Source organism: Priapulus caudatus, unplaced genomic scaffold (genome assembly GCF_000485595.1).
Source record: "Priapulus caudatus unplaced genomic scaffold, Priapulus_caudatus-5.0.1 Scaffold910, whole genome shotgun sequence".
Taxonomy (NCBI): domain Eukaryota; kingdom Metazoa; phylum Priapulida; class Priapulimorpha; order Priapulimorphida; family Priapulidae; genus Priapulus; species Priapulus caudatus.
The window spans coordinates 116,378-131,886 of record NW_014577971.1 but is presented as its reverse complement, the minus strand read 5'-3'; the positions used below and the strand labels follow the sequence as shown (position 1 = coordinate 131,886).

The 15,509-nt window shown below is 43.6% G+C and overlaps 2 protein-coding genes across 3 annotated transcripts in view; one reads left to right on the top strand and one right to left on the bottom strand.

Moving 5' to 3' along the window:
• The window catches only part of LOC106814349 (transmembrane protein 243-like), an 8,963-nt gene extending 1,341 nt beyond the window's left edge, over positions 1–7,622 (top strand). For both annotated transcript variants that reach the window (XM_014818654.1, XM_014818655.1), the window contains exons 2-5: positions 2,218–2,346; positions 3,955–4,005; positions 4,240–4,344; positions 6,764–7,622. In XM_014818654.1, the coding sequence (XP_014674140.1) occupies positions 2,278–2,346; positions 3,955–4,005; positions 4,240–4,344; positions 6,764–6,883 (345 nt within the window). In that variant the 5' untranslated portion in view covers positions 2,218–2,277 and the 3' untranslated portion in view covers positions 6,884–7,622. The remainder of the gene's footprint in view (positions 1–2,217; positions 2,347–3,954; positions 4,006–4,239; positions 4,345–6,763) is intronic.
• Positions 7,623–7,624: 2 nt separating this feature from the next.
• Positions 7,625–15,509, bottom strand: part of LOC106814347 (cyclin-D-binding Myb-like transcription factor 1) — a gene marked incomplete in the record, with an annotated part of 18,524 nt that continues 10,639 nt past the window's right edge. Inside the window, 5 exon segments of the mRNA XM_014818649.1 lie at positions 7,625–8,116; positions 8,651–8,833; positions 9,411–9,573; positions 10,030–10,167; positions 10,613–10,788. Of these exon segments, the coding sequence (XP_014674135.1) occupies positions 8,046–8,116; positions 8,651–8,833; positions 9,411–9,573; positions 10,030–10,167; positions 10,613–10,788 (731 nt within the window).

The following is a 15,509-nucleotide window of genomic DNA, read 5'->3' as shown; positions in this document are numbered from 1 at the left end:
TAATTAACTATTCTGGCTAATATATGTATATATATATATAATATTATATTAGTGATGTCGCCGATGAGTCGATTATAATCGAAATTCGATCAGAGTATAGTCTCCAAATCGATAAATCGATTTATGAAAACAAATAAATCGATTATCAAAAATAAATAAAAAGATTTATATTATTTTTAAATTATAAATAGGGCAATCATGGACATGATATGGTAGGAAAGCTAGAAGTGCTATCAGTGGTGTACTCCAGAGACACCCTACCATGAGATCACTGTTCAACATAGGTCCTGTCTGATTGGCAGAGGTACTAGTGACTTATAGAGCATGGACAAATTGGACAGTGTCTTTGTTTTGGTTTGACTACGATCCCAGATGTTATCCGTAGAATGACAGTTCTACTCTCGATGTTTGTTACATTTATGTTGGAGAGGAATATTCCATCGGCAGGACATTAACTCGAGCTACCAGCCTACACTATTAGAACACACAACAAGCGTTACTACTATAATAAAGACATGTCTTGATCAAGTTTTGTTGTAAAACTTTAATGTTTTAATAAGGCATTTAACCTTTTCTTTTATGATTAAATACTGTGATACGGAACAGACATTGAATATAGCATACAGCAACCTTTAAAGATGTTAATAGGCCTGACATGTATTATAAAAACTGATAATATTGAATGATGTTATAATGTTACAAGTAGAAATTAAATTAAATCTATGCTATTATTAAGCCGATTATCCGATTATCAATCGATTATCGATCGGGTTAAGGGAAACCGATAATGATTATGTAAATTCCAGCCGATCCCATCACTACATATAATGTATATTATATATATATAATATATAATATATAGAGGGTTAGGGTTAGGGTCAGGGTTAGCCAAAAATAGCTAAACGAGCCAGGTCACACATTGGTCAGGGGGACATAGACTCTACGAGCACAAGTTCCCTTCTCGCTTAACACTACGTTGGCGAGACGTCCTACGCCGTGTAACAGCCGGAGAGGGGTGATACTCTGGCCATTAGGAGTGTTCCAACAAGTTTGGAGTCATATCAAACTTGGGAACACTCCTAATGGAGCGTTAGCCTCGGAGAGCCTGGTCGGTTTAACATGATGTATACTTGCCTGCGGCAACTGTACTATAGTACTATAGTACCACTTTCAATATCAGCAGATACAAGGATTTTTTTAACAAAATATAAATAACGTGCAGTGAAGGGATGGCGAAAAGACCATACGGTCATCTAGTCGCCCCCCCCCCCCTAGTACTAGAGCTAAGCCTACCGTAGCTCCAAAAAATGGTCTTTGCTAGGGTTAGGAGTCCTTCCGTAGCCCGACCAGGCTGTGTGACTAGGGTCAATATACACAAGGTCTTCTAACCCTAGCAAAGACCGTTTCTTGGAGCTAGGCCTACCGTACGTTTACCTAGCTCTAGAACTACATGTATAGCGCTTCGCGACAGACAGCTGTGGCGGAGCGAAGGGCTATAGTTCTAGATCTAACGTGTACCGTACTTGTGACGTTGTGTTGGGTTACATTGTTGTATTTACCTGGTAACCTAGCTCCAACAAACGGTCTTGCTAAGGTTAGAAGTATATAGTTATACTTTGTAGTAGTACAAGTTGTAGTATAAGTAGTATCAGTACTAGCTCTCTACTCTAGTACTATAGCCTGTGTACAGTGGCCGCAGGCAAGTATGCATCATGTATACATCGCATGCATGATACATCATGTATACATCGCATGCCTGATACATCATTATACATGATGTATCATGCATGCGATGTATACATGATGTATCATGCATGCAAGCTATACATGATGTATCAGGCATGCGATGCATCGCATGCCTGATACATCTTGTATAGCTTGCATGCATGATACATCTTGTATACATCGCATGCATGATACGTCATACATGTATACATCGCATGCATAATACATCATCATGTACCGAAGATCGGAAGAAGGAGGGATTTGAAATCGAGGAGGGATTGAAGTTCAACACTAAAAATTGCAGTAAAAAATGTTTTCAATCTTATAATGAACTACTACTGGGGCTCATAGGGTCTATGTCCCCCAGGGTACCCAGGGTACGTTCCGGCAGTACCCCGGGGGACATAGACCCTCTCAGCACTACTGGGGAAGGAAGAGAATATTTTGATGTACGAGAGTTATCCTATCGAGCTATTTTTGTACTTTATACAGTTTTAGTCCAAATGATGACAGTCGACTTGTGTGCGGAGAAATAAAGAAGCAACAGCAGAAATGACTGAACATACGCCACTCTACCATGACATGGCTGACAAGCCACTGTTCGGGGAATCACGACCCAGGGTAAGCAATGATGACACTTGCTATAGAGCCCTCTTTAGTTTAGAAATTGGAGGATTAGTGTCACACATATACAGTATACATACATAGAAATAATCTCAACTTGGAAGTACGAGTGGTAACATCAAAAAAGGAAGTTCATAAATAGAAGTTTAAACTGAGCCATCCGTATGAGTGAGATATAGTCCCCCCCCCCCCCAGAACACACTTGCTCAGTCTATCAAGCTAGACCAGTTTGTACATGTGTTTCATGCATGTGTGCCAATATGTCAATTTTACAGCACTTGTGTCAGTTGTAGGACGTGTAAGATCGCATCACAACAATGATTGCCTAAGGCTGTCCGTCAATCATGCTAGACTGATACTGATAGCTAGGTCAAGTGACCTCTGTATGCTTATATCAACTGTAAGGACTTGAATACACCCGTTGACAGTTTAACACTGCGCATGCTCTTAGCCTAAGGTCAAAGGTCGGGAGGAGTTTCCGTCCCAGAAAGCGCGAGTAAAATGGGCGAACAATGGCGTTAACGTGTAGTGTGAAGGGCTGCTCAAACGGATCATATTGGCTTAAGAAAGACTTTTAGAGCATGCATTGACCATAATTTAAATGTATCAAGTGTCATGTCACTCAGGTCATCCATTATCGGTGCTCTATTCTCTGCTACGTGCACTGTTCTTCGACACAAAGGTGAGCGACCTGCGTATGCAAGGCAGATAACGCATCGAGATAAACAATATTGCGGAGTTTACTCGCACATCCGGGCTCTCGCGGAGATGCGTAACTAATGGCGCAGAACATAGGCGCAGAACTGTCAATGGGTGTATTTGCATTTCAGCCAATCCCCTGTGACACTTCACAAATATGTTTATTAATTAGAGATGTGTATCTTTTACAAATTAACCATAATTTTGGCAGTATGGTCCATTATTAATTTCAGTCACTTAATTCCTCACCTAGATATAATAACAGGGCACAAAATTAGCACCAGCCCACCGGCATATGCTGGCAAATTATTTAGAGGGCAGTAACATTGGCAAAACACCGGCCCTCCGATCCGGGTGGTTTCAGCCGTCTTAGCGAGTACCTACATTTTTATTTATAGCATTAATGAGCAAATAGCCTGTTTTATCTGAAGGATAGCACGCCATAATTTATCAACATTTTACAAATTTGAAATCGAGAATGCAAGCGTGAAACATGACACTGACAAAAACACTTTGGACATCATTCACGATCTGCATTATAATCTGTTCAACAGCTACTACGCGATGCCGCACACTACAACATTTTTCGGACAAGCAAGAGTCAGTGAAACAGTCGTATCTATATTTTTGAAGAAAAAAAAAATTTGTGAGGGCTGGTAAATTATGGTGAGGGCTGGTAAAAAACTGCTTTTGGAATTTCATGCCATGTAATAATGAAACTGAACAAGAGAGTAAGGGTATTATAAGGTAGCTAGAGAACTCCTACTCTTGATCTGTGTTACATTATTGTGTGTGTTTCTCACCATGCTAATTCACTCCACTAAGATAAGTTTCACTCAGATGATTGATTCAATGGATTATAACTTATTAACTGGTTATTTTGTAATTTCTGAATTTCCATTTTAGGATCGCATGGTAAACCTGATTGTTGGAGCCTTGACTGTGATACTTGTGGTCGTAAGTATCATGTTAGGTTATTAGTACTCACAAATGGAGTGAACGCGTGGAATTATACTATGTAAAATTCTCACATTGTTATGTCGTTAAAGCTATATGAGAGACAATTGACCATTTTTATGTTCTCACTCAAATTTGTACAGAGATGTGTATCATGCTCACACGTGGGTGCCTATAGAAAAATATACTAGTATATAGAATAGCATCTTATAGCCAGATGTGGATAACTTGCAGTTCACCCTCATCAGTGCGTTTGCGTTTCCATCATGGCCGCCGCTAGGTCTTAACGTGTATTTTGCCATCTGCATCGTCTTGATCTGCGCCTCTAACGTCCTACTGGTAAGTACAACTTGTTATACGATGTTACACTGAAGAGACCTTCAGTTTCAGACACAGTCAACCTGTTTACTCAGATTCGTAACTTGTACTCGTGAAACGTTTGACAATTTCATTAAAAGCCGCCTAAGTGAGACAGCCAATCGGGATTTAATTAGGTGCACATGATGATGTTTACACAATTTACTATAGGTGGCGCCTGCATCCAGGTACTGATCCAATGTACGGTCGGCATACGTTTTGATAACTCAGAGTATGATTGTGACGTCACGCACGAACTCGGCTATCTCCAAATGTGAATGCAGAGACCCTAGAAAAGATTACTATCAGAATATATTGTATATTCAGAACATTCCTAGATACAGAACTATTAGTGTTCTATTGTCTCTGGGCTGTATGCATTCACCTTTGGAGATAGCCGAGTTCATGTGTGACGTCACGATCATACTCCAGATGAGCTCTCAAAACATGTGTTGACCCCAATGTACGACCAATCGAGAATAGCTTGACAAAAACAGCAAACGTTTCTGCTGAGATGGAAGTGATGAAAGCTCTATTGTTTAACACCCATGTCTTTAATGAATTAAAATTAACATCGTCGAACTGGTTTGGACGAAAAACAATCTGGTGCCTAGCGTAATGCCAACTGCTTTCGAATATCTTTATGGATAGAGTGGATTGAGAGTATTCATAGGCAGGGGTCGAAATAAGCGATGGTCCGATGGTCCGGGGCCATCAAATAATCAGGAGGACCATCAAATTTCCAAAATCAATGGTCCGACGGACCATTGAATATTTTGGTCCCATTTTACGGTACCATTTTACGATACCATATTTGAGACATGCTATAGTCCGGTGTTATGGGTTCAACTAAATTCTACTGAAACAACTTTATTACCCAATATTATATACTATTAAAGTGAATAAACAATTACTGTATCGTTTGATAGATTCATTGTAGGTGAATAATTAAACCATTTTATCACCATGTAAAATTTCTTACGCTTGCCTGACATTACTTTTAGAGAACAATTTGAAATTTATGAGGACCATCTAAAATTTAGGAGGACCATCTAAATTTCAAACTACATGGTCCACAGGACCATCTCTTTTTCTTCTTCTTAAAGCATGTATTGCGAGTTTTTTGGCTCAGAAAAACTAAATATAGCTGAATATAGTCTCACCTGACATTGGAAATATCACTGATTATACCAACATTCAAAACACCAAGATTCTATGCAGTTATAGCATAGAACAAGAGCCGCAGAGCGTCTGGGCTCATCTGAGGTCTTTTGGTACGGTTATAAACGTAACATTTAAGTCTTGCGTAGTGACACCTTTGTTAGGTGCAGATATGCAGATTCGCAGTTGCGTACACATTTCAGCAACCTTCTGCATTCTGCATACCTCCCAAATCCCATTGGTTGATACAAATAGCGTGCCTGAAACTCCTGTTTTATTGTGCATTGTGACCCTAACCCTAACCCTATTAAAAATAAATAAATAATAATTGTTGTAAAAATTATTTGTTGTTATTAAATTGTTGTAAATAAATCATGTAAATATTTGCGTTAATTGGAAAAAAATAGTTAAATGGATAAAGATAGAAAAATACAGAAAACAGGTAAATAATAAAAATCTTATTTTTGATGGGATTCGATCCAAGGACCTTTGAGCCGTGACGCCTGTGCTGTGCCCATTCGGCTATTATATGGCTTTCCAGGCTTTCTAGATTATGGATGTGCCATGAATATGACAACACTGTGACATCATTGAGGCAGTTCAAGAATCCATGTTTAACCCTCCTCTTGAGGGTCAAAATGTTATCAGACACTTACTTTTCGCATGTCAGTGGAAAGCACATTTCATGATCCTTTCAATAAAGTGATAAAAATGTTAGGTCAGCACTGAAACAAAAAAGTTTTTCACTCTGTCCATTAGGCCATGTCCTAAGAAAATGTTTGATATCCACAAGCTTCTCTAATAACAGACTTTACGTGGCATTAGTACTACACTGCTGTTTACGCTAGTATGAACGTCTGTGTTTACACTCTGACCTGATTTCTACGGTGCGACGGTATGCATTACTGCACCGTGATAGATGTCTCGCGCTACCGCGAGAAAGTCCGAGAGATGGCAACGGTAAACAGAAACAGAACGCAAAATTGTAATTGTGCATGATTTCATTGGATTTGGTGAATACGAAGGTTCTAAGACATTTTATCGTTACTCTAGACAATTGCTGTTACTCAAGCAATAACGGTAGGTATCATGAAAATGAGGAAAACACTGGAAAATTCCCGCAATACACGCTTTAATCAGGGGTAGAAATAGTTTGTGCTGCAGTCATTCTCTAGTCGAATCTTAGCAGATTTCATCCCTTATCGTATTCCCCTCACGTCACTGCGATGCCGCGTTTCAGATAAACTGGTACAGGCAGGGAGATCTGGATCCAAAGTTCCGGTTGATGATCTACTACAATACGCTATGCGTGCTGCTCATCTGCATTTGTGCCAACTGCTACTTCCACAAGGGCAAATGATACACTGGCAGTGTGGAGAATCCGTAGCAACTCTGCATTAGCAGCAAATGTCATTCACGCAGTCTTGTGTGAACCTGTTTTTCATGGCTGATATTACGTGGGATTGCGGGTAAAAGGCAGGTAATTATGCGAGCGTAACGTGCTGGTAAACTATCTTGTTACGCTGCATAAGTAGATACATGTATCAGAAAGCTAGGCATTTTGCTTTGTAGTAACTATAGTGATGAGGATAAGGAGTTATTACTGGTTTTTGAATTCAGATAAACCTATATATAGATAATGTAGCCCTAATCAATTGCAATTCTGATGACAGTGCCGTGCTGGTTATAAATGCAGCGTGCCTGGTCGAAGAGGTACCGTGTCATTCCCAAAGAATTTTATATTGACCACAAAATGGCTGTGCTATGTCAATTGCTAACACAAAGTATGCGACTGAAGTATTGGATGCAACTTCTTAGAGACGAGGGAAATAGTCAAATTATTGCAGATCTTGTGTAATTATTTTTTGGTATCCAGCGACATATTGGTAATTCTTGTGACGAATCAAGGTGGTAACACCAACGAAAAGTGAGCGATGTTATTTTCGCAGATAAAACTATAATTTAAGATTTGTTTTTAAGATACCGGATATTGATAGCTATGTATCAATAAAGTATCAATAGTGTATCAATAATATTTATGATAATGAAGATGTAAATATTAAAAACTCAAAATAAATATTATAATGCAACAAAATGCAGATATATTTAATTCGGTATTATAGTTTAATAGCTCTGTTCTTGTTCTAAGGATTACCTGATACATATTGTTTACAAGAATGCACTACAATATGATGCCGACATCCATTCCTGAGGGCGTGACGTACACAACTGCAGAGTGATGCATGTTATTTTTACAACAGAGAGATCAGGAGCTCACCTCCACCACAGAGAGTACCTAACTACTATACCTATACTGTTAAAACTGTTCTCTTGCAATAAACATGAATTCATATTAAAATTCTAAACAGTTACTGCAGCACTGTAAAGCAATTTGCAACGAGTATCATGTGCACTGGTCAGTCATGGCTGTGTATACGACAGGACTGTTTGCTTGCGTAGGTTGTGTGGTGCACTAGTCCGTGTCTATGATGGTGGTTGCTGCTGTTAGGTTGTGTGGTGCACTAGTCCGTGTCTATGATGGTGGTTGCTGCTGTATCGAGGATAGGACTCTGTCTTCCTGCTACCATCGGATCTAAACAGCAAAATAGGCCTATATTACCCCTTCTCCAATTGGAGCAACATTAGAAAGGCTTCAACTTAAATCAACAGAGTACAACCCGTAATCTTGCCAGTTTCTATTTAATAGCGTTAAAAAATCCGAATATATAATTTAAACCTGAAACAGGTGATATTTTAGGGATGGTTGAAATCTAACAAAATAGTTTTAGCTGCTAGGGTTCTGCAGGGGAACAGCTGCTATAGTTCTGCTGCTATGGTTGAGTCGGCTTGACGTACGATAAGCGTTCAGTGCATACGCAGGTGCGATCCAAGTTGTGATGCACTGCTCATCACAGGACGGGTAGCTCTTGGGGTACTGTATACCCTGTATATTTCGCGATGGTTTAAGTTTCGCGAACGCGCCCCCGACCGCGAAAATAACAACACGCCGTTCTTCACCGATTCGGGAATTCACCGACCGCGAAATTAACCACTCGCGAAATTGTCCGTCATGTCTGAATTCGCGAAAATATCTGTACGCGAAAAACATGGCGTATTCAGTACTCGCCTGTACGTAAGCTGAGCATGTCAGAGTTGGGACTGGACTGCGATGTGGCAACCGCCTCCTTGAAGTTCCCTGCATCCGTCACCATCACCGCCAGCGCGCCCGCCGCAGTGTCCTCCCCCGAGTGAAACTTCTCGGCATCACCGGCTTGCTGCGCCGCCATCGTCTGCGCGTCATCGTGCGCCGCTGTCAACGCGTGAATGAAGCCGATGAATCTCAACTGTTACACTACATGTTAATTTTTTTACTGTTTTTTTTTATTACTCTTACTGTTACACTACATGTTACTTTTTTTACTGTTTTTTTTATTACTCTTACTGTTACACTACATGTTACTTTTTTTACTGTTTTTTTTATTACTCTTACTGTTACACTACATGTTACTTTTTTTACTGTTTTTTTTATTACTCTTACTGTTACACTACATGTTACTTTTTTTAATGTTTTTTTTTACTCTTACTGTTACTGTTACATTTACTGTTACAATTACTGTTACACAAGATACTGATCTATGCTCGGAGGAGGCATTTTAAGCATTCGCTTGCTGAGAACTTATTAGAATACGAATCTCTCTCTCCCTTCTCTGACACTAAAGCATGTTTACAGAAAAGATTGTGAGTAATCTCATGTCTAACACAGAGCTTATTTCGATACGAGTCTTTCGCTATCGGCGCAGGCTGCATTGGATTAATTAATTGACCGGGTTTGTCGCCGCTGTAAATAACTCGCGTTGCGATGCACGGCGTAGCAGACGCCCTCTTACCGTTTACGTCGCTCTTCCTCGGCTGTTCTCCGCCGTGCGCAGAGAGCGCCTCGCTGCCGCCGCCACCTCCCGCATCCGTCAGGGCCTCATCCTGCTTTGTCTGCAGCGCAGCATCCTCATCCTCCTCGTGTGCCACAGCTTCCAGCTGCGCGCCGGAGCTTCCCTGAAATGTTCAGAATCGCAGGATCAGCAATGAACGAGAGTGACGTGCAGAAAGTTTGGAAGTAGAAAATGCTACTAAAAGAAGGTGGCTGCTAAACAGTTCGGACCGATTCTAAAAAAGTAAAGTAGGGACGATTGATGGTTAAATTCTGTAAATGCATAGCCGCAGTTTGCAACTGATAATGACTGTGGATACTGCCTTCACTCTTATAGAATCATAAACATTGTAATCATAGATGAATCAAAGGGAAGCTGTGTGGCATTCAGTTCGATCGCAACATTGTAAATATTGTACCAATTCTGATTATGCCAGTTTTGTTTAACAAATTTTCTAACGACAGTTGATTTTCCGGTGCCAGTTACTATTATTTCAACAGGAATACACATTGCAACCACTGTAACAACCATAACAATGGGAAAAACAGATAGCATCTGACCGTCACCGTGTGCACGTCACCTCGGTGGCGATTCCCAGAGCGCGAAGGTCGGTGTCAGATATTCCGTCGCCCGTGAGACCGAGTGCGACACCACTAGCAGCATCGATCATGATGTGACGAAGCTGGTTGGTGCTCTCCACTGTCACATTCTCATTGCTCTGTGTAACAGTGTCAAGGGCACGTTGGAGTGAATGAATAGAGAAATGCATGGAGGTGAAGGAATGAGAGAGAAAGAGCGAGAGAGAGAGAGAGAGCAAGAGAGAGGCAGAGAGAGGGAGAGAGAGGGAGAGAGAGGGAGAGAGAGAGAGAGAGAGAAGGAGAGAGAGCAGAGAGAGGAGAGAAACGAGAAGAGACATGAGACATGAGAGCAGAGAGCAGAGAGCAGAGACAGAGACAGAGACAGAGACAGAGACAGAGACAGAGACAGAGAGAGAGAGCAAGAGAGAGAGAAATAGAGAGAGTGAGAGAGAGAGAGAAAGAGAGAGAGAGAGAGGGACGGAAATAATAAATAACTGCTATGCTATGCTATTACTATAAGTCTCATCGTAAGATGGCTGCAGCCTCGACACTAGTCAGTGGACTCGCACGCGCCGCGCAGCGTACCGGCAGTGCTTGGATGATGATCTGCCTGGTGTCGGCGGAGTTGCTATCGCCCGACGGCTGCGCTATCAGGTACTGCTGGTCATCTCCTTCCGTCTCTGGTAGGATGTGGTAGGCAGCCATGCGCGACGCTTCGTCAGTGCCCGAGTCTGCCTGCTCATCGTCGTTCAGTGAGCACACTGAGACGTGATGTAATAATTAATTAATGAATCAACAAAATCTAGCGAGTATAACAATACGTACGACTCACGCTATATATATGCAGTATAGAGATGTCATCACAGAGGAGGCCTGCTCATACCGAGTGCAACTATAACATAATGTAATTATTAAGGCAATGTAGCGAGTATAACAATACATATGACGCACGCTATATGCAGTATAGAGACGTCATCACAGAGGAGGCCTGTCTATTACCAAAGTATGCCCATAATATAGATGCTACGTTCCACCGACCACACGAATCCCTCGCTCGTTCTCCTTCTCGCAAAAGTGCTGGGCACTACAGGGGCAGAGCTGCCCGAAAAAAAACCCGATAAATGTTCGGTGACGATAAACGTCGATAAAAACCGTTAAGACGTTGAGGCCATAATAAAAATATTGTTTGTTTGCCCTCACCCGACCGACCCGCCAAAAAGGGGCCGACTCAAAAAATTTTATTGATCTTATTTTTTTAAACAAATTGTATCACTGTACATTATATAAATCTGTAGGCAATACATTATATGTACCAAGCAAAAGAAACATTCAACATAAAAGGTATCTCCACACAAGTACACCCGAGCATGTAGACACCAGGCTGAATTTGTAAAAAGACCCCCACCCTCAAAAAAAAAAAAAAAAGCCGACCTACCTACCCAAACTTTTCAGCCTTGGTCAGGTGAGGGCAAACAAAGATTTTTTAAATTGTGGTCTAAGACTTTCAGACTCACCCGCGGACACGATGATGCCATCGGGTTTGCTGTCGGACGAGGTGAACTCCGCGTCGGAACCGAGCGTGTAGACAGTCCTGACGAGCGGCATGGGCTTGGTGCGTGACGACGAGGAGCCAGCCTCTGTCATCCGACAGCCAAGCACATTCTCCGCATACAGGTGCTCGACGATATCTGCAGGCATCATCGTTAACATCATTAACATCGTCATCATTAACACCACTCTCAACTGCGTTATCATCATCATCATAATCATCGTCATTATAATCATCATTGTCAATATCATTATCATCATCAGCAACAGCAGCAGCAGCACCATTATCAGCAGCAGCACCATCAGCACTAGCATATGCAATACTGTCATCATCATATGATCATCATCATTATCATGTGCTTTGCTATTATCCACCACACTATGGATGGGAATGCCACAGGAATGTGTACTGTCATACATAGCTGCCGATTACCTATGCCCAAGCTGCTAATCAAATATCTGACAATTTCTGTAACACTAGTAGGTGACCCTGTACACATATAGATAATAAACCGATACACCGCGGGATGGCACTGCACACTGTGACTTCTCACACTTGGGGTTGGAGGATAGGCTTACCTGGGAACGGCATGAGCTGGTAAGCGGGCATGTGACGCTTCAGGTTCCACCACTTGCTGCGCAGCCACTGTGGTGAACGCACGCTGCTCCAGCCCTTTGACAGCTGCACCCAGTCCACGTCTGTCTCCTCCTTGGCACCTAGCTCCTTCATCCTGCACACGAGCAAAACAAAAGCAACACACGCTCTAATGACAGGTGGGTTTACACATGTGCAGGCGGACAGCAGTCGGCTCACTGAAGAGGAAGCGACGATCATCACAGTATCGTTTAAGTGCCCCCCTCCCCCCACATCGTACTCACTGATGAGTACGGGTTCCTCGTTACATGTCCACTCCACTTCGCTTGTTGTGATTTCCCACACCCCACCCCACTCTGCCCAGTCCTCACCCCACCGTTCCCACACACAGTACCCCCAGCACCTCCACTCCCACCCAATCGCTCGATCCTCTTAACCCCATCCCATCACCCTGTCCAGCCTCTCTGCCAACTGCCACCTGCCCCCCCCCCACTCACTGACTCACTTACCCAGCCCTTCCCCTGACCAACCCTTGTACCACCCAGCTCCTTCTTCACCCAGCCCTTCTCCCGACCAGCTCTTGCACCACCCGGTTCCCACGCACCCAGCCCTTCCCCAAACCGGACCCTCCCATGCACCAAGCTCTTCTCCCACCTAGTTCCTCCCCCAGCCAGCCTCCCCCTTGAGCCCCATACTTACTTGCTCATGAGGGTCGCATCATCGCTGCGCGTCCACTCAGCGCCGCCCTTCTGCTTCCAGTTGAGCTGGTTGAGCCACTTGGTGCGGCACTGCTTCTCCGTGCGCGTGACGACGCGCTGCGCGACCGCCGCCCACGAGATGTTCTGCGTGACGTTCTCGCCGTGCCGCCGCCCCGTCAGCTCGTAGACTGCCTCCGCGAGTCGGTCGTCCTCCTCCGCCAGCCACTTCCCTGCAGATGCAAACGCCGGAGGATGCGTGATGGGGACAGTCTCGAACAAGGGGCACCGTGTGATGGGAAAACAGGGTTCGAAATTAAGGGTAACAAGCAGCGGTTTTTCTGCCTACAATGGTCAGTTTGCTGCTTGCTCCTAATGTTGGCAGCAAATACTTACTGCGATGAAATTCCTAACAAACAAAACAAAAAACACCAAAGTTATAAGGAATATCTGTTGCAAAAGAGGTCTAGTTGTTGAGTTAAGACCCGGAGAGTTATTGTTCATTATGAGACGGCAGTGCATTATTCATTATGAGACATGGCAGTGCATTGTTCATTAACAGACACAGCAGTGTATTGTTTATTATAAGACATGGCAGTGCATTGTTCATTATAAAAGTCTGCAGTGAATGGTTTATTATAGCCTCGTTCACACGAGACTTCGTATTTATAAAATACCGAATCTGCGACAAATACGCGGCCGAGCGTTCACACGCTGATTATTCGTATTTGCGAGCTGCGAGCTGCTTTAGTAACAATCAAGCGAACAATGCGATTTCAACAAATACCGGCTCTGTTTAGATACCATATTTCTTGGACCGCGCATTTTGCCTCGTGTGAACGCTAAATACCGAATTTCTTGCTACGTGTGAATGCGGCCTATGAGAGAGGGCAGTGCATTGTTCATTAACAGACACGGCAGAGTGCATTGTTCATTATAAAATTCTGAAGTGAATTGTTTATTATGAGACAGGGCAGTACACTGTTAATTATGAGACGGCAGTGCGGCAGTGCATTGTTTATTATAAGCCCCGGCAGTGCATTGTTCATTACCAGACACAGCAGTGCATTGTTCATTATGAGACAGCTAGGGCAGTGTATTGTTCATTATAAAACTCTGCAGTGAATTGTTTATTATGAGACAGGGCAGTGCATTGTTCATTATGAGACGGGGCAGTGCGGCAGTGCATTGTTTATTATAAGCCCCGGCAGTGCATTGTTCATTAGGGCACGAAGGGTCGTTGTCGTATAATATGTACCCGAGGTAACTATATCTGATATGGTTAGGGTTAGGGTTAGGGTTAGGGAGTAGGCGTAGGCGACATACTCCCGACACCTCGGGTACTACATATACGACAACGACCCCTTCAGCTTCATTAGGAGACACAGCAGTGCATTGTTCATTATGAGACAGGGCAGTGCATTGTTCATTATAAAACTCTGCAGTGAATTGTTTATTATGAGACAGGGCAGTGCATTATTCATTATGGGACACAGCAGTGCATAAGCATACAGCAGTAAATTAATGCATACCTGAGTTGCACGTGTCCTTGAACAGACGACACCTGTCCTTGACGGACGACGCGCTGCGGCCCAGCTCTGCGCCGACGGCTGCCCAGTCGTTGCCATGCTTTGCTCGCAACCTGCCACACACAAGCAATTAAGTCACATCGCTTATACCCACGGCGTTGCAGCCCACAGTCCGCCGTACGAAACATCGCGCATAGATACCGCTGTCACAAAGCTACGGTGTCGTAATAATTGCACGGCGCTTCACGCGCAAAAGTTACGGCATTTATCTACTTATAATGTTTCTTGCATCGCGTCTCAGGCGGAAACACCACTCATGGTTTGTGGATTTTCGTGGAGATGCCTGCATATGGTTAAAATCGACGTGTCCTGGATCACACCACTTAGAAAAATGATGGACACATTAATTCCGCACACAATTCAATCTACTTTTCACTAATCGGTGCATGCAGCATACTGTAGCGGCAGCCTGATTTGTGCGCCCACCCGCGTCATGAAAGACGGTGATTGTTATGATTAAAGTGCGCACCTAGGGTAAATAGTGCGCGCCGACGGCTAAATAGTCCGTGCAAGGGTAAAGAGTGCGCGCCGACGGGTAAATAGTGCGCGCCGACAGCTAAATAGTCCGTGCCGAGGGTGGATAGTGCGCGTCGCCGGCTAAATAGTGCACGGCGAGGGTAAATAGTGCGCACCGAGGGTTAATAGTGCGTGCCGAGAGTAAACAGTGCGCGCCGACGGTTAAATAGTGCGCGCCAAGAGTAAATAGTGTGCGCCGCGAGCGCGGCGGCTAACTGCCACGCGCCGGGTTACGTGGGGCTTTCGCCGAGGGCGGCGGCAGGAGTAGGCGGCACGGCGAGATAGGGTAGCCGGCTCGGAGGGGCGTGGTGCATTAGCCACAATAGGATTTAGACCCACCGCCTCAGCTGGAGGCCCGGCAAGGTCGCGCAATGACAGTGCTCTGGTTTAGAACGAAGCGCGCAACAATGTATCACTTTGTCGCGTGATATTTATACACTCAGCGTGAAGGACGCACGCAAGGGCATTGTTTAGTAACTTAATAGCTTCGCGATTGTGTTATTGCACGTGCATGCATGTATTTTGGCGCGAAGCCTTGT